Here is a 15,302-nt window from a genome sequence, read left to right on the forward strand (position 1 = left end):
GCAACAGGATACTGGGATAAAATGAAATTTTGTCGCCAATCTCTTGCATTTGCAAATTGCCTATGGTTACACGCGCCTTGAGCGGTCATAGGGACATATCTCACTGGCCCTCTGCACCATAAGACACCGCTAGACCACGGGATCGATTCGGGGAGCTTCCAATCTGAGTCGGTCACAATCAATGCGAGCAATGAGCCAGCAGCTGTTTGAGGGAAGGACAATATGACCAGAACAAAAAAAAAAAGCCAAAAACAATTTGATTGAGCCGAACGCGGGGGTTGAACCCGCAACCTTGAGATTAAGAGTCTCACGCTCTGCCGATTGAGCTAGCCCGGCTTCCTCGGATGCGAATCCAAAAATTTACGTCAATATGACCGCGCATTAAGGCTCCCCGGGCTTAGCGGACCGACGTTCGTTGTGTTGGGGGGAGGGGCTTGCTTTTTTGCAGGAACCTTATCACTTCATATTCGGTACAATAAATCCTTCCCGCTAGTATGTCAAGACCTTTTGATAAACCGCCCAAGTCCGATAGTCTAGGGTGCTGCTCTGGGTCATTGTGGTTGTGCCACTGTGGTTTTATCCTACATCACCCGCGGTGATATAAATATTTATTACATGTACCGCACGGGTATACCAGAGCATGTGCCTAGGGCTCTGTCATCCCAATGCGGGCCACTGCACCAGATGGCAGCTCGAAGCATCCGCCAATCCGATGATGAAGTGGTGCAACAGCAGAACATACCCCGGAGAATATATACATGCTATACGGGTAAGCGTCTTCTGAGCATACACCCTACGTGTGTTATGTATGCTCACACGGAAAGTCCAGTAGCTGTACTTCGATATTAATGCCCGAGTATGCTCATGGCCTAGGCCCACGCTTTGTCTCTCATTATTTACACCAAGCAGAGGTCGCTGCTGCCCAAGTACTGACACCAGCCATGCATGATTTCAGCTCAGTAACCCACCGCATGCACCGCATGAACATGATCACCATGGCTCTTCGCCACCAGCTCGTCCCATTTCTCTACCGTGTCCCTCATGACATCCGTTCCTACAATGGTCAGTTAAAGTGTGCATCAAGCCTTGAAGCATCCGATACGCACCCCACATGAAGTCCTGCCAACCGGGCTCAGCCCATAGATCGGGATTCTTTCCCGACCTCGAATGGCCTCGTCTCTCTTGACTTGCTCGTCCCCATCGGGTAGATGCAATGCCTTTCTCGTCACAGCAGCGCTCTTCTGGATCCGCTCTACACGATCTTTCCGTACCAGCTCATAGACTACTAGCGCCTTGGGAACCGAGTCTGTCACAGACAAAGCGCACGTCAGTACCCCAGCATCCCCAATTGCCTGTGCAGCCCCCTGAGCCACGTATGGCAACATCGGGTGACAAGCATCACCCATCAAGACGCACCTGTTCTCCACCCATGAGGGCAGAGGGAAGTGCGAGTTAAGAGTCCACTCTATCACCTCACCGTCCGGAACGTAACTCAGGAGACTTCGGACCAGCCCATTCCAGTTGCTGTAGAAGGAAACCATCTTCTGCTTGTCTCCCTTGCTGGTCCAGCTCTCTTCATTGGAAGCTCCCGGCTCTGAGGATGCAGCAGTACCATGTTGTAAACCGTGTTGTCCTTGATCGGATATGTCATGATGTGTCCCCCAGGCCCCATTCAGCGCATCCCGACATTGTGGTTCAGAAGATCTAGAGCGCGTTGGTCGCCCTGCATCTTATCCTTCGGAATCAGGATGCGATAGGCCGCATCTCCCATAGGCTGACAGATATCCTTGACACCGTGGTGGGATGCGATCTGATGGCGCAGGTCGGATTTGATCCCGTCCGCTGCGATGACCACATCCCCGGAAATCCAGTCGCCGGATTCCAGCTGAACGGTGGCTTCGAAATCATCAACCGCGCGAACGACTCGCGAGCTGGTGTGCAGTTCTATGCCCGCGTCCCGAACACCATCCAGAAGGATACTTGCAGATCCCCGCGGTGCATCACTGCAAGAGGTGCATGGTATTTTTGCCCGACCTGTTCGAAGTAGAGAGTTAGCGGGCAATGACCCCATGCGCCATACCAGGTAAGAATATTTGGGGCATTAGAGGGGGGGTTCCGAGTTCTTCGTTGTTGGCGTACCGGCGCAGCGAGTTCTTCTCCAGCACATTCGCCTTCTCCATGAATTTGTCCAGAAGACCAAGCCGCCCGAGAATCCGTGCAGCAGTCGGTGCAACCTGAATCCCTGCGCCCACCTCTGCTATCTCGTGGACTCGTTCCAGGATGCGGACTTGATGGCCTGCTTTATTCAACCCCAAGGCTACCGTCAACCCGGCGATGCCGGCACCAACGATCACCTTCAGGGGGTGTTTGGCCTTGAACGACCGGGAAATTTGTCGTGAAAACTGTCCAGTGTGATGTATAGCCTTTTGTGCTTGGTTCGATGGAAGAATCTGAGTACGTTTGACGGCAATCTATATGCCCCTGTACGGGGTATCTGCATAGTTATCTCGCGATATCATTGATGACGACATCGGGGATATAGAAGTCGTAGGTGTGGAGCAGCATACAAAGCAGATATCGAACTTGACGCCAGCCTTCAGATCACTATGGGGCACGGGTCTTCATCGCGGCAAAGATATCCATGGGTTTTCAAGACATAATGAGAGCTGCCTCGCTCATAGACCACTGCAAACAGTGGGTGGGGAGTGGGGCCGTGCAAAGCCGGGACTGAGACTCGGCACCGTTTCTCGGACTCCATCGTCGGCCCGGCTCCAATGTCAGGTAACTAAATGCATCGATCTATAGTTAGACTTACTGTACTACACAAAGAAAAGGAAGTACGTACAGTGAATTAACTATTTTCCAGCCACAGTGAACTACTCTTCCCTCAGCAATGGACCTCTCTTGATCGGCTCAAGATTCGGGAACTTCAACGTCCGGGGAAGAGCATCCTGATTCCAGTACACAGTGCCATGGCGAAGCATATGCGCATATGTTCCAACAACGTTATCCGATCCATCATACTTCCTCCACAGCGATCCAAGTGTCTCCTTGTACACCCTCAGGATCAGCCCGTGGGCAAGCTTAAACCCAAAACTCTTCGCCAGACAACCCTCGACGACCTCTCGCGCCCGTTTCTGCTCATCAGTCTCCGCCTCGCCCGCTTTTGGCACAGAAAGCGACATCAATTCGAACGCCTGGCGTCCATCCCACTGAGTGAACTCGTTGATCAGCTGTGACCCTTCCATGAACTCGATTCCGTACAGGTGATCGCGGATATACTCGGGCCCATTCCAACCATCCTCCTCATCCACAAGCCCCATGACCATCGACATCACCTGTCCTTGAATGATGTAATCCGTCAGAAGCTTGCTGGCCTCTTCCTCATTGATGATATGGCCGTCCTCTTCTATCTTGAACGAGCCCCCCATCAATGGCACCCCCTTCAACAACGGACTCGCATGCATGCCGTCAGTGCATGTCTGGCCTTCCCACAACTTCAGCAACAGTTTATGGCACCGCAAGAAGAGTGGGTTGTTCTTGCGTGCCGCGAGGAAGTAGTTCGTCAGAGTGCGTTCGTCGGGTATGCCTGTGAAGTACGAGAGGACCTCGAACGGAGCCTCGGGGTCGGCGATCGTTTCATTCCAGAGACGATCCAGGTCTCCAATCTGAATGAGACCAACGTCGGCATAGACGCCGCCATACCGCAGGAGGAGCGGGAAACGAACAAGGTCGGATGTATGCTGCGGTGCGTATGTGCCGCTGATGGTTCCGTCGGCAAAGGCGCGCGGGAAGAGGGCCGGGTCGGTGATATCAAGGTAATCACGTATGGTATCGCAGTCGAGCACGCGAGTTGTCCAGCCCCGCTTGGAGAAGCGGCGCTGCCATGCGCGCACATTGCGCTGCGTGTATGGATGCATGTTTGCGTAGCCGCTTGTCCAGAAAAACCAGATATTCTTCTCGTCGGTCACGGGCTCCGCGTGCACGATGTCGTGGTCGATCTGTGCATCGTCGCGGATGTCAAGCAAATGGGGAGGCATGGCGTGCATTCCTGCTGGTAGGGGGTATGGTTGCTCAGGGAATCCCATGGTGTTCAGGCGGTTGGTCTGGGTGGAAGCCGCGGTCGTGGTGCTGAGCATTAATGATGTGTATCACGAAGTATGGATTCGCAATTGACATTCCTTCTTTCCCTTTTGAAAGGGACTTGCAAAATCTCTCGGCTGCCAACATTGTAGCATTCGGGGGACATTGTAGCTACTTATCTAGATGTGTTTACAGTGTACTAGGAATCTGATCTTATCAGACCGCTAGCCGACGATAAGCACTAAATCGAAGTTAGGGCTGTGAGGTGACTAAGTTAGCACATGAGTCATTCTCACTCATTTTGCGCCACGATACTTTCGATCATTACTAGTCTACCAAGCACAACTAAGTCTCGCATATATGATGGGCTCAGATTCTGTGGTGGATGAAATCATTTTGTATCATGGACTGGCATTGGGGTGGGGGATGCAGGCAGCGCCTGCAGTGGACCTCACACTCATCCCAAAACGGCTAGTAAGTAGCAAATGTCCAACCCGCGTCTTTGGAAGATCTTAACACGTGACCGTACGCAAAGAAAGCAACGCTGCTGACACATGCGGATCAACATCCACAAGTAACTAAGGCCACCTGTTAGCCAAATCAACACCAAGTATTACGGTATATCGGGGGGAAAACGTCCACCACATACTACTACCCTCCGCCTCCACACAAACAGAAACCCCCTTTCAACAATGCTCTCCAGCATTCAGAATGTGCGGCAAACTGCCGCGCAGATCCTGAATTTCGGTCTGGTGCTCAGCACCGCCTTTATGGTACGTCCCGCAGCGCAAGTTTACAGCTGACTAGCTGGGCCTGGCCAGCTCCGCGGTTCAGCTTCAGCTACAGCTGCGACCACAGCAATAGGACCCCAGCAGTTGATATCGTTCACTCCCCTTGAAAGGCTGGCGGTGATTGAAGCTAGCTAACCTGGGCGACAAATCAACAGATGTGGAAAGGTCTCTCCGTGCTCACCAACTCGCCCAGCCCGATTGTCGTCGTCCTCAGTGGCTCCATGGAGCCGGCCTTCCAGCGCGGCGACCTTCTCTTCCTCCGTAATAACCAGCCTATGTTGAACGTCGGCGAGATTGTGGTGTATCAGGTCAAAGATAAAGAGATTCCGATCGTACATCGGGTGGTGCGACAATTCGGCGATGAGTACGTGAAGTTTGTGCTCTCCCTATTCCCCCACCCCTTCCTGTTACCCTTGTTATGTTTTCACGCCGGGTTTCGCGTGTGAGATCCTAGTGTATTCATCGCGATGTATAGGGCGGATTTGACACCAGAAGTTCTGGGCCTGAATTGGATAGGCAAGAAGTACATACATGGGGCTAATTTCGTGCGCGGTTTGTTGCGTTGCTGCACCACAGGTCCAACTCGAAACTCCTTACGAAGGGTGACAACAACATCGCGGATGATACGGAACTCTATGCGCGCGGACAGGATTACCTCGATCGGGACGACGTTGTCGGAAGCGTGTTTGGGTATATTCCGTTTGTCGGGTACGTGACCATTCTGCTGTCGGAACATCCGTGGTTGAAGACGGTTATGCTGGGGGTGATGGGTGTGTTGGTTTTGCTGCAGCGGGAGTAGGTAGAAGAAATCCGTAGGGTAGAATCTTCAAAATATACGGGGTATGGGTTTCCGAATTCCTCGTTTTGAATGGATATGGGGTTTGGGTTTGGGGGCCATGTAGGAGGCAACCATCGCGGAAGTCTCGGGGGGTCAGCAGAATACTATTCGCCTGAACCAAGGGGACTTGAGGGCCAAGCGAAACCGGGCTGAAAGAAATTGTCGCGATTGCAGCAGGAGTAAACAGTAAGAAGCAACAAGGTTCAGGCCTCTCTATCACCAGCCCTGGTCAATTCATCCCCACTTTTTCAAGTATCCCCTGGCTAAGTACCTGTATTATGCAGCATCTACATTGCGCTCGCGTGCAAGAGTTATCACCTCGGACCAAGAAGCATCAACTGGTGGCCTTCCATTCTCACCGATTCCGATGCGCAACCAAGCAAGCTCAACTCGCCGTCGGATTACGCCGGAAACAACACAGTGGAATGAATGTCCAATCCAGTATTGGAATTGCGCCACAGCCTCCGAGTTGGATATTAAACGCACAGTCAACATCGTCAATCTCAAGGGTTGCACTGAGTTGGATTGGCTGGGTTGAACTTCGGGGTCTCATCGCGTGGCGAGGAAAGTGAAATACTTGGCCAGGCATTGACAGACAGAAGGGGATTGATGACGCGGGACCTTTGCCGTTGTAGCTAGGCCACCAACCAGGTCGGTCATGAGGATTCCCCCGACAGAGACATCACCAGCGCCGGCCGGGGGCGCGTGCTGTTGACGCGGTGGAGTTACAAAGCGATTGATACTCCAAATGACAGGATGAGGCGAACAAAACCCCGATTCGCCTGGGCCCCGACATTTGGTTCTTACTAGGTGACTAAGGTACTAGCAGGCAGGACTTATGTACCACTAGAGCATCGTGGTAGGATCAGCCTGAATTTGCCATGGGCAAAACTCGACGATTAAACTTCGATCAAATCCTGCATCGCGCTCAAAGTCAAAAAGTCTAGATTCTCCTCTAGAACTCAGTGGAGCGGAGACAAACCCCCAACGGAGTGTGTAGGCTGTGTTTGAGCGCTGTGCTAGCCTGTTGGGGCACCCTGATTCCTGTCAATGTCTCATTCGCACAGGATTGAGGTGAAAGTGGATGGAGGAGTTAAAACTGTCCCACTTGACACAAGAAAATCCAACCACTCTGGTGGGAGTGGGTGGGAGTGGGTGAATGATCCCTACAATTCTGCTCTATTGCCTGTTGCTAACCTGCTAACCCCGCCTCAGGGCTTTCCCTTAAATGAGTCTCTGCGCACGCTCTTCTTGGCCTTGCAAAGAATTTTAAGGTTAGCCCATGGAAAGAGCTCAGTAAAGAAACACATGCGCAATAAGGAAAGGACTTTGGTCCAGGTGGAAGCAACCGACCGGAAACCCGCCGGCTGGGAGCAAAAGCAATCTCTGGCTCATCGTCAGGTACGCGCACACCGACCATTCTCTTGTGTCGCTATACCCTGAAGGAACAACCGAACTGCCCTGGAGAAGTGCGAAATCTGCTTGGAGTTTGCAAGAGAGATGGGTGGGATCCATTGGATCAGGGCTGATCGAGGCTTGCTGCTTAGCCCGAAGAGGTAATCTAATTTGGTGTTATCAATGGATTCATGATGATTCCGTGGGTATGTGTGCACCAATCAACGAGTGAGCAGTATGTGCCCAGGCTTGATGTATCTCTGGATTGTTTTACCATTGGCTCTTGCTGAAAAAGTTCTCCTGAATGAGTCAGCGGCCATGCACTGTTAGGCCCAAAAGTGGAGCAGCAGCAGTCCCTGGCCGAGAGTCTCAAGCCATGGATGCAATGGTCCGGCTTGCGCTTTGTTGGTCTTTGGGCCCTTTGCTGTGCCCTGCGCTTTTTTTAGGTGCCCAAAGTGGCATTGTAGAGACAATTGCCCTGGCCAAGGTTTCTTTTCAGTCCTGATAGCGGTAGGGTTGGGAGGGGGGGGAGGAGAAGACTAGACCGAACGCTGAGGCTGACATGAGCTCGAATCCATCTGATAGAACTGATTCTAGCTGGATAAAAACAAACACATGTCAGGTCAAGAGCAGAGGAAAGATCAAAAAGTGGAAACCAGAGGATCCACTGACAAAAAAGTGACCGAGGCCACAGACCACAAATCATTCCATTTCTCTTGAATCATCCAATGATTTTGTGCTCTAAATTCTCAATCTGTATTTGTGACTAAAAAGTGTCTGTGGAATCAAAATTGGACCCGCTTCTGCTCGTTGTTCGGCTTCACTTCTTCCTTCCTTGAAAGAATAGAGTAACGAAACAGCAGGTAGCTCAAGGTGGGAGAAGTAGTCCGATCCTTTTGTCTTAGCACAAGGAGAAGTCTGCGTATTGTCTCATGACTCTCATTCTTGTAAGGGTTGGTTGTCTGCTATGAGAGGGGCACAGCCAATAGTCTCTTGAGAGGGGAGAGAGGCGAGGGGAGTCAATGTACTGTACCTTTTGCTTCAGTCAATTTTCCCTCTGACTGTTCCGCTCTATTCTCCACCGTTCGCTTGCCTTACCAATCCCAATGCCATGCCCCTGTCTCCATCGCCCGCCAGCGACATCCACTGCATGGTGACCCCGCTCGCTGATTTTGTGACCCACAGCCAATAGGCTTGCGGTTCCTGTCACACTCTTTCTGGTCCTTCGGTTGGTTCCTGACTCTATTGCAGCTGACGCATACGCCGCTCGTCACCTTTTTGCCCTTTCTCCCTTCTTTCACCCAGTCCCACTCCTAGTGACAAAGTCTTTCTCCCCCGGCGTCGTAGACTCAATGGTCCAGACCAGAGCCCTACAATGGGGGTGGCGGACGGAGGCCCCTCCAGGGTCGATTTGAGCCCGCTATTTAGAGGGCATGAACACCCTCGATCCAAACCGTCTGTTCATTCATCAGTCAATCTCTTTCCAACAAACAAGAAAAAAGAAAAAAGAACCAGTCGGTTGTGTATAACAATCCACTGTAACTTACATTCCTTATTCTACCTATCATAGTCGGTACTTGAGTGTATCGACAGCCTTTCCTTCTTGTCCATTCCAATTTTGAACACAGCCCTCGCTTGACGCGAAGGAACATCCCACCCAACGAGTCAACAAAGACATCCACTCTCTGAAAAGCGAATCGATCAAGATGCAATTCATCACTCACTCTCTTTTCTTGCTGGCTACCCTCGGCACTAGCGCTCTCGCTATCCCTCAAGGCAACGAGCGTCGTCAATGGAGCTGGGGTGCCTCGACCACCAGCTCCACCGTCGCCTCCGCAACCGCTTCCTCTTCGGCCTCTTCCTCCGATTGGACCTCCATACCGTCTAGTGGAAGCTACTCGACCTCCGGCTTTGGTGCCAGCACCTCCTCATACGGTTCCGGTAACACCTATCAAGGCAACGTCGGCAACCCCTGGGGCAGCAACATCATTGAGGTCTCGGCTGATGAGGCTTCCTCGTACGAATACGTGATGCAGATCTCTGGACAGAACACAGAAGACTGGATCGTCGTCTTCTGGAACAAGTACGGCCCCGATGGCGCCATGGACGGCTGGTACGGCCACTCCGCTCTCAGCCTCACCCTGGCCGCCGGTGAGACCAGGTACGTCGCTTTCATGGAGAACTCCAACGGTGGCTTCGGAGCCGCCCAGGGCAGCAGCCTCCCCACCGACAGCTACGGTGGCTATGCCAGCACCTGGGGTGAGTTCGACTTCGGCTCCGATGCCAACAACGGCTGGTCTGGATTTGATGTCAGTGCCATTCAAGCCCAGGATGCCAGCATGACCGTCCAAGGCATGAAGATCTGCGATGCTCTGGGCAGCACCTGCTCCTCCATCACCACCAATGCTGGCACCGTCGATAATGCCTACACCTCCGCCGAGAGTGCCGTAGGTGGCATTGGAGGAAACCTTGCGAGCGGCGCGGTCCGCCTGGCCGTCACTATCGATTACAGCGGATAGATATTGGTCGCCTGAGCTTTGATGCTTTCCTAGTCTTTCCCTGAGAGAGATTGTTGGTCCACCTGGACTGAGGTATAAACTTCTGGCTGGTATAGATAAAAATGTCCTGGATAGACAAAATGAATTATAGACCGTCCTCATCGAATTTATTGTTTTGGCTTATAGATGGTGATATGCTGGTTAACGTATGACTTGTCGTAAAGAACTTCGTGTGCGGCAGGCAATAGCCGCCATTATCAAAATACTTACAGTTCTCATGATTAGGTCCTTTTACCGACGTATTCACCGCCTCCTTTGTTATAGTAATATCCCGGTAGCTGATTAGTTCTGCTATCTATTTCTGCCTTTGGCAGATGCTGATATTCTGCTGTTTAGTGAGATTCCGCCTGGCTGACTGCCTTGGACAAGATCCCGTTATCGATTCTGGTGATACTCTAAGAATTAACAACTTTATTAAGAACTATTATACTAAGACATTTATAACAAAGATACCTGTATATAGTATTTTAAGTAAGGCTTATACCTCTATATTGTACTTAGGACCAATAGCTGAGAACCAAAGCGAAGTAATTTACATAAGTAGTTTATAGAGAGATTGGTTCTGCCAGCGGAAATACCAAGAATCCAATATCAGCTACTGAAAAATTGCATAATCATAATGGCGGCTATTGCCTGCCGTATTGGTGTTTTGTAGATCCCCGAAATTTGTCGGAGGATATGTGCCGAAGCCGCTGTCAGTTGACGTCGATCGCGATCGTTGTCCGAATTTCTTCGGACACGGCAGCACCACAACAGGCCATGAACCTACACATAAATACCCCGTCAATATCTCATTGATGTGACTGGGGAATTATCTAGATCTCGTTAGGTTTTTTGATACTCAGCATCAATCATGTCCCAGGTCTATCTCATCACCGGTTGCTCATCCGGTCTCGGTCATGAACTTGCCCGTCAGGCACTCCAGCGCGGGCACAAAGTGATTGCAACTGCTCGCGATCTTGATAAGCTCTCCGCATTACAGAAGCTGGGTGCAGCCACGCTGGCGCTCGATGTGACAGCACCGCAGTCGGAACTGAATCGAACAGTAACAGCCGCCCTTGGAATTTATGGCAGCATTGATGTTTTAGTGAACAATGCGGGCTACACGCTTTTCGGATCAGTGGAAGATCTCAGGTATGATTTGGCTGATGTGGACACAGTGTGCAGGGTTAACTATGGAATAGCTACGAGGAGTGCCTCAGGGAATTTCAGACAAATGTGTTCGGGCCTATCGGTGTCACTCGTGCCATGCTGCCTCATTTTCGTCGTCGAAATGGGGGAACGGTAGTCAACATTGGCTCGCTTTGCGCGTGGGAGACATACCCGGGGGCCGGCGCATATAGTGCCTCCAAGGCAGCTATACGATGTAGGTCCAAGTTCATCCATAACAGAGCATCATTGGTTATTGATAGTTCTCTTTTCAGATTTTACCGAGGCGCTTAGCCAGGAGACCAGCAGCACAGGCATTAGAACCCTTCTGGTCGAGCCTGGCCAGTTTCGTACTGAACTCCTGAATCCAGGGAAAAGTACATTTATTGAGACCGATATACCGCAGTACCGAGACGTGATACCTGCTTCTTTCGCAGCATTCCGTAACATACATGGCAAGCAACGGGGAGACACGAGCAAGGCCGTAGCTCGTATATTGGATGTCGTCCATGGCGAAAACGAGGCCAGTGGCCGAGAGTGGCCAGGAGAATTGGTTCTAGGACCAGATGCAGTGGAAGCTATTCGGAGCAAGTGCCAACGAACGCTGAAGCGGTTGAATGAGTGGCAAGATTTCTCATCGGAGACCGACGCTGAATGCTCTTAGCTCGGTATGATACGGTCGATGCAGGGCAGTCAAGAATTGAGGGCCTCTCCGTTGCATAATCGTGTTATCTGGGAGCTTTGGCTAGACTACAGAGGACCCCACAGTCACGAACAGTTCGTTCCCCCAATATAGAAATCTGTGGGTCGGCCCACTTTTTGTAATGTCGAGTGAGGGAGCGGAAGGAAAGCTGTGACTACATTGCATTGATTAGCCAATATACTTATCGTGTAGTATCTGAAGTTCTCAACTAGTGTTTATTGACGACAAGCGTGTGCATCAACTGTCGTAGACTGCGAATATCAAGTGAAAACTGGAACGAGCCGCCCACAGCGTACCTTGCGTCTTCAGGAACACACCACCTAGACAATCAGGAGACCAGAATTTACCCTTCGTTTATTGACCCTGTAAGCCAGGGGTAACATCCGGGCTAGCCGAGTGATGTAGAGGATGATAAGAAGATGTAGGATTGTTAAGTCGGGTTCTGCAGCCAAGCAAAGTCTAGTTCTGCAGTCGTTGGTGCGATGATAAGAACCTCTGCAAGCTACCGGAGAAGTGGAGACACACAAATTGCTCCGTTGCGGAGAAGCTGCTCGAACAGGAGAATTCGCTCGAACCGGCGAGCGAGTGGTGAGTGCGTCGATTAAGGACTGAATCTCTCTCGTTCTCAGGACATGCATGTGCTGTGCGTAAGAGAGTCAGATTTTGCTTCCCATTCACGCAAGTGCCTCTCACATTAAGTAGAGTACAGCATATTCAGATTGTGTGATTATGTCTGCTCAGATAAAGCACAAGAAAAAGAGAGAGAGAGAGAGAAGAGAGAGTTATATTTAAAACGGGAAAAGATCGGCAGGTGGAGTGGAGACCGCTCCGGCCCGCGCTCATTGAACTCTCCGAGTGTTGGCCCATCCACACTCAGAATTTCCCCGAACAATTTCCCTCCCCCACCTCCCCCTCCCCTTCCCTCCCCCTTATCACTGCAGAATCCCAGAGTGAGCCGTGCAAGGCTTGTACGGGCTTTCTGAAGCTTGTTGCGCCACTCGCGCCGCCACCAACTCGCATCCGTGCGCCATTCGTCAGTTTAATGGCGTGAAGTTGGCGTCCGGTTGTCGCTACCGATTAGCCCTAGCCAATGTTCGACTACGCCGGCGGACCTCCGTTCGTCCCCCGGTCGAGGAACTTGAGGAGACATAAACATAACCCCGGCTTGGATTAGCATTATCAATAATCTACAGACTCTCCAGGCACCAATTGACCCCTGATCTGACTGACTCGCTCGGGTTCTGATCCGGATCGGTGTTGTAGAATAGGCTGGAATGAACAGCGTCAAGCCACCCGCTGAAAATCGCCAAACTGAGGATCGGTCCTATAGAACCGTTGCTGTTAGAGTTGAATCAGACAAGCCGACACTCTTAAAGTATAGGAAAAGGCTTATCAATTCTTCTATAATCTTGGTTAGAAGCTCGTATCCCAAGCCAGAGTGGGCACTTGGGTTTCTGTCAAATGACATGAGTAGATTTGATGAATTTGCTGACAAGATATCCTGCAGCTACTGCATAGTTGCTGAAAGATGGAGCAATGTTTCCTCAGGGCCGACGGTGATCGGTCGACTCCGTTCTCCAATTCATCTCTTAGTCGGCCGAAAAGAGTATTCTCCGTCGGACTATGAGAGGGATGGAGTCATTGTCGTGAGGGTTGCATGAGCCTACAACCAGTTTTTGGAATGTTGCGCAGCACCAACTTCACCACACTCGTAGCTAAGCTAGATTGAACTTGTCTCTGCAACATATAAATAAGGGTCGAAAACCCTCCTTCATACTCCTTTTGAAAACCATCCAGCATCGAAACAGCTTCGAGCATCACCTCTGGTTCCCTCTTCTGCCCAACTCGCACTTCTATCCCCCCGTGAAATACTTTCATCGTTCACAATGAAGTTCACCACCATCCTCACTGGCTCCCTTCTCGCCAGCGCTGCCCTGGCTGCTCCTCTCACTGAGAAGCGTCGTGCTCGCGCCGAGGCTCGCGCCGAGGCTCGTCGTGCTACCGGCCTGAAGCGCAAGAGCAACCCTCCGTTGAGCCCTTCCACCAACAGCCCTCTCCAGCACGCCAACATTTCTCAGGTCGAATACAGCTCCAACTGGGCTGGTGCTGTTCTCATCGGCTCGGGCTACACCGAGGTTACCGGTGAATTTGTCGTTCCCGCGGTCTCTTCCCCCAGTGGAAGTGGAAGCTCTGGCTTTGGCGGTGGCTTCGGCGGTGGCTTCGGCGGTGGCTCTGGCGGTGGTACCGAGTACTGTGCCTCCGCCTGGGTTGGCATTGATGGTGATACCTGCGAGACCGCTATCCTTCAGACCGGCATCGACTTCTGCTACGAAGACGGCGAGACCTACTACGACGCCTGGTACGAATGGTACCCCGACTACGCCTATGACTTCGACAACATCGACATCTCCGAGGGTGATTCGATCAAGGTCACCGTCAAGGCCACCAGTGACACCACTGGCACCGCCACCGTTGAGAACGTCTCCACCGGCCAATCCGTCACTCACAGCTTCAGTGGCAACGTCGAGGGCAGCCTCTGCGAGTAAGTCATAAACAACACCTAACACTGTATCATCGTCCTGAACAGAAGACTGACCTATCATAAAGAACCAACGCGGAATGGATTGTCGAGGATTTCGAATCCGGTGACTCTCTGGTTGCTTTTGCTGACTTCGGCACCGTCACTTTCACTGGAGCGGAGGCTATCAGCAATGGCGAGACTGTCACTCCCTCCGGCGCCACCCTCATGGACATTGAGCAGGACGGCGAGGTTCTGACTTCCGTCAGCGTCTCTGGATCTACCGTGACGGTCACCTATGTCTAGATTTGCGTCCAACCCCGATTTTATTTCGGGCTCCCCAAAGGAGGTGAAGAGAGGCAGATGTGTGAAAAGCTATCCGGATAGTTTGATCTTGCTCCAAAGTTGATGTTTTGTGGTTTTCCATGCTTGTATTTACGTCGTCTGTTTTGCTCAAATAAACTTGCATGCACACTTCTCGATGTTTAGTAATGAGAACAGATCGGGCAAGGTATCGCTCTGAGTCTCAGCCGTGGGCGAGATTGACCCGTTGACAGCACCTGTCAGTCATACCTCTAAGTCATCTCGAGAACATGAACTCAACGAATCGTGGGATATGCTGTTCGCGAGACTTTGAAAAGCATCAATTCGTAGCGGACTGGAGGGGGCAAATAAGTGGTGAATACCTTCCAAGTTGGCAAAGTGATCCACTCGATCTGGCTGTCAAACGATTCTGTGCGTACTACAGTATAAGATAGTTTAAGGCGCCTTTCCGCTGCCGTCTCCGCCTTGCCCCACCTTTTCAGAACTCTCTTTTCAACGAACTCAACTTCCATCTTCCTCTTCGCCTCCATTCTCTCTATCTTCGTCTTTCTTCAATATCATGGAGAATTCCTCACCTCTTCTGATAGCAATCTTTTATCACCCCCGATCAAACTCTTTAAAGGCTCTGTCAACATTCACCATGTCTAGTGGATAGTCTGGCAAAGGTTACAGCTACACTGGTAGGCAGTGGAGAAATACAGAGCTTTCAACTAATAACCGTCAGGGCAACCACTCTTGCTCTCGTGACTACGGCACTGACTCTAACAACAACGGAGCTGGCCGTGGAAACGCCTACCACTACAGCACGGGAAGAAGTAATTGATGCTTCAGTCCGACTCAAAAAGTTGAGGGAAATCCAGAATTTGGGATGATGAGAAACAAATCTATGATTCACTGGGGGAGGTCTCGTGCCTTTCAATTGGTAGTAATGACATCCGAACGG

General features: G+C 51.3%; 6 protein-coding genes and 1 non-coding gene across 7 annotated transcripts; 4 read left to right on the top strand and 3 right to left on the bottom strand.

Annotated features, from left to right (window-relative positions):
- Window positions 1-263: 263 nt before the first annotated feature.
- On the bottom strand, window positions 264-336 carry BP01DRAFT_t189. Its single transcript has one exon. It is a non-coding gene; the product is annotated as a tRNA-Lys (tRNA).
- A 2,507-nt stretch (window positions 337-2,843) lies between these two features.
- On the bottom strand, window positions 2,844-4,213 carry BP01DRAFT_357620 (glycosyltransferase). Its single transcript, XM_025575238.1, has one exon. The coding sequence runs from the start codon at window positions 4,137-4,139 to the stop codon at window positions 2,877-2,879; it is 1,263 nt and encodes a 420-aa protein (XP_025430606.1). The 5' UTR covers window positions 4,140-4,213; the 3' UTR covers window positions 2,844-2,876.
- Window positions 4,214-4,501: 288 nt separating this feature from the next.
- sec11 (signal peptidase complex catalytic subunit SEC11) lies at window positions 4,502-5,861 on the top strand. Its single transcript, XM_025575239.1, has 4 exons — window positions 4,502-4,557; window positions 4,619-4,856; window positions 5,030-5,238; window positions 5,451-5,861. Exons 2-4 carry the CDS (start codon window positions 4,776-4,778, stop codon window positions 5,671-5,673), a joined length of 513 nt encoding a protein of 170 aa, XP_025430607.1. The 5' UTR covers window positions 4,502-4,557; window positions 4,619-4,775; the 3' UTR covers window positions 5,674-5,861.
- Window positions 5,862-8,445: 2,584 nt separating this feature from the next.
- On the top strand, window positions 8,446-9,785 carry BP01DRAFT_357624 (putative allergen). Its single transcript, XM_025575240.1, has one exon. The coding sequence runs from the start codon at window positions 8,814-8,816 to the stop codon at window positions 9,624-9,626; it is 813 nt and encodes a 270-aa protein (XP_025430608.1). The 5' UTR covers window positions 8,446-8,813; the 3' UTR covers window positions 9,627-9,785.
- A 630-nt stretch (window positions 9,786-10,415) lies between these two features.
- On the top strand, window positions 10,416-11,716 carry BP01DRAFT_357625 (SDR family oxidoreductase). The gene is made up of 3 exons (XM_025575241.1): window positions 10,416-10,799; window positions 10,850-11,031; window positions 11,090-11,716. Exons 1-3 carry the CDS (start codon window positions 10,519-10,521, stop codon window positions 11,476-11,478), a joined length of 852 nt encoding a protein of 283 aa, XP_025430609.1. The 5' UTR covers window positions 10,416-10,518; the 3' UTR covers window positions 11,479-11,716.
- On the bottom strand, window positions 11,511-12,254 carry BP01DRAFT_70345 (uncharacterized protein). Its single transcript, XM_025580040.1, has 3 exons — window positions 12,211-12,254; window positions 11,814-12,158; window positions 11,511-11,671 (listed from the first exon to the last, which is right to left on the bottom strand). Exon 2 carries the CDS (start codon window positions 12,153-12,155, stop codon window positions 11,838-11,840), a length of 318 nt encoding a protein of 105 aa, XP_025430610.1. The 5' UTR covers window positions 12,156-12,158; window positions 12,211-12,254; the 3' UTR covers window positions 11,511-11,671; window positions 11,814-11,837.
- A 1,047-nt stretch (window positions 12,255-13,301) lies between these two features.
- On the top strand, window positions 13,302-14,433 carry BP01DRAFT_342480 (A4/G1 family peptidase). Its single transcript, XM_025573484.1, has 2 exons — window positions 13,302-14,059; window positions 14,125-14,433. The coding sequence occupies exons 1-2, from the start codon at window positions 13,404-13,406 to the stop codon at window positions 14,339-14,341; spliced, it is 873 nt and encodes a 290-aa protein (XP_025430611.1). The 5' UTR covers window positions 13,302-13,403; the 3' UTR covers window positions 14,342-14,433.
- The last annotated feature ends 869 nt before the right edge of the window (window positions 14,434-15,302 follow it).

This window comes from Aspergillus saccharolyticus, assembly GCF_003184585.1.
Source record: "Aspergillus saccharolyticus JOP 1030-1 unplaced genomic scaffold BP01scaffold_19, whole genome shotgun sequence".
NCBI lineage: Eukaryota > Fungi > Ascomycota > Eurotiomycetes > Eurotiales > Aspergillaceae > Aspergillus > Aspergillus saccharolyticus.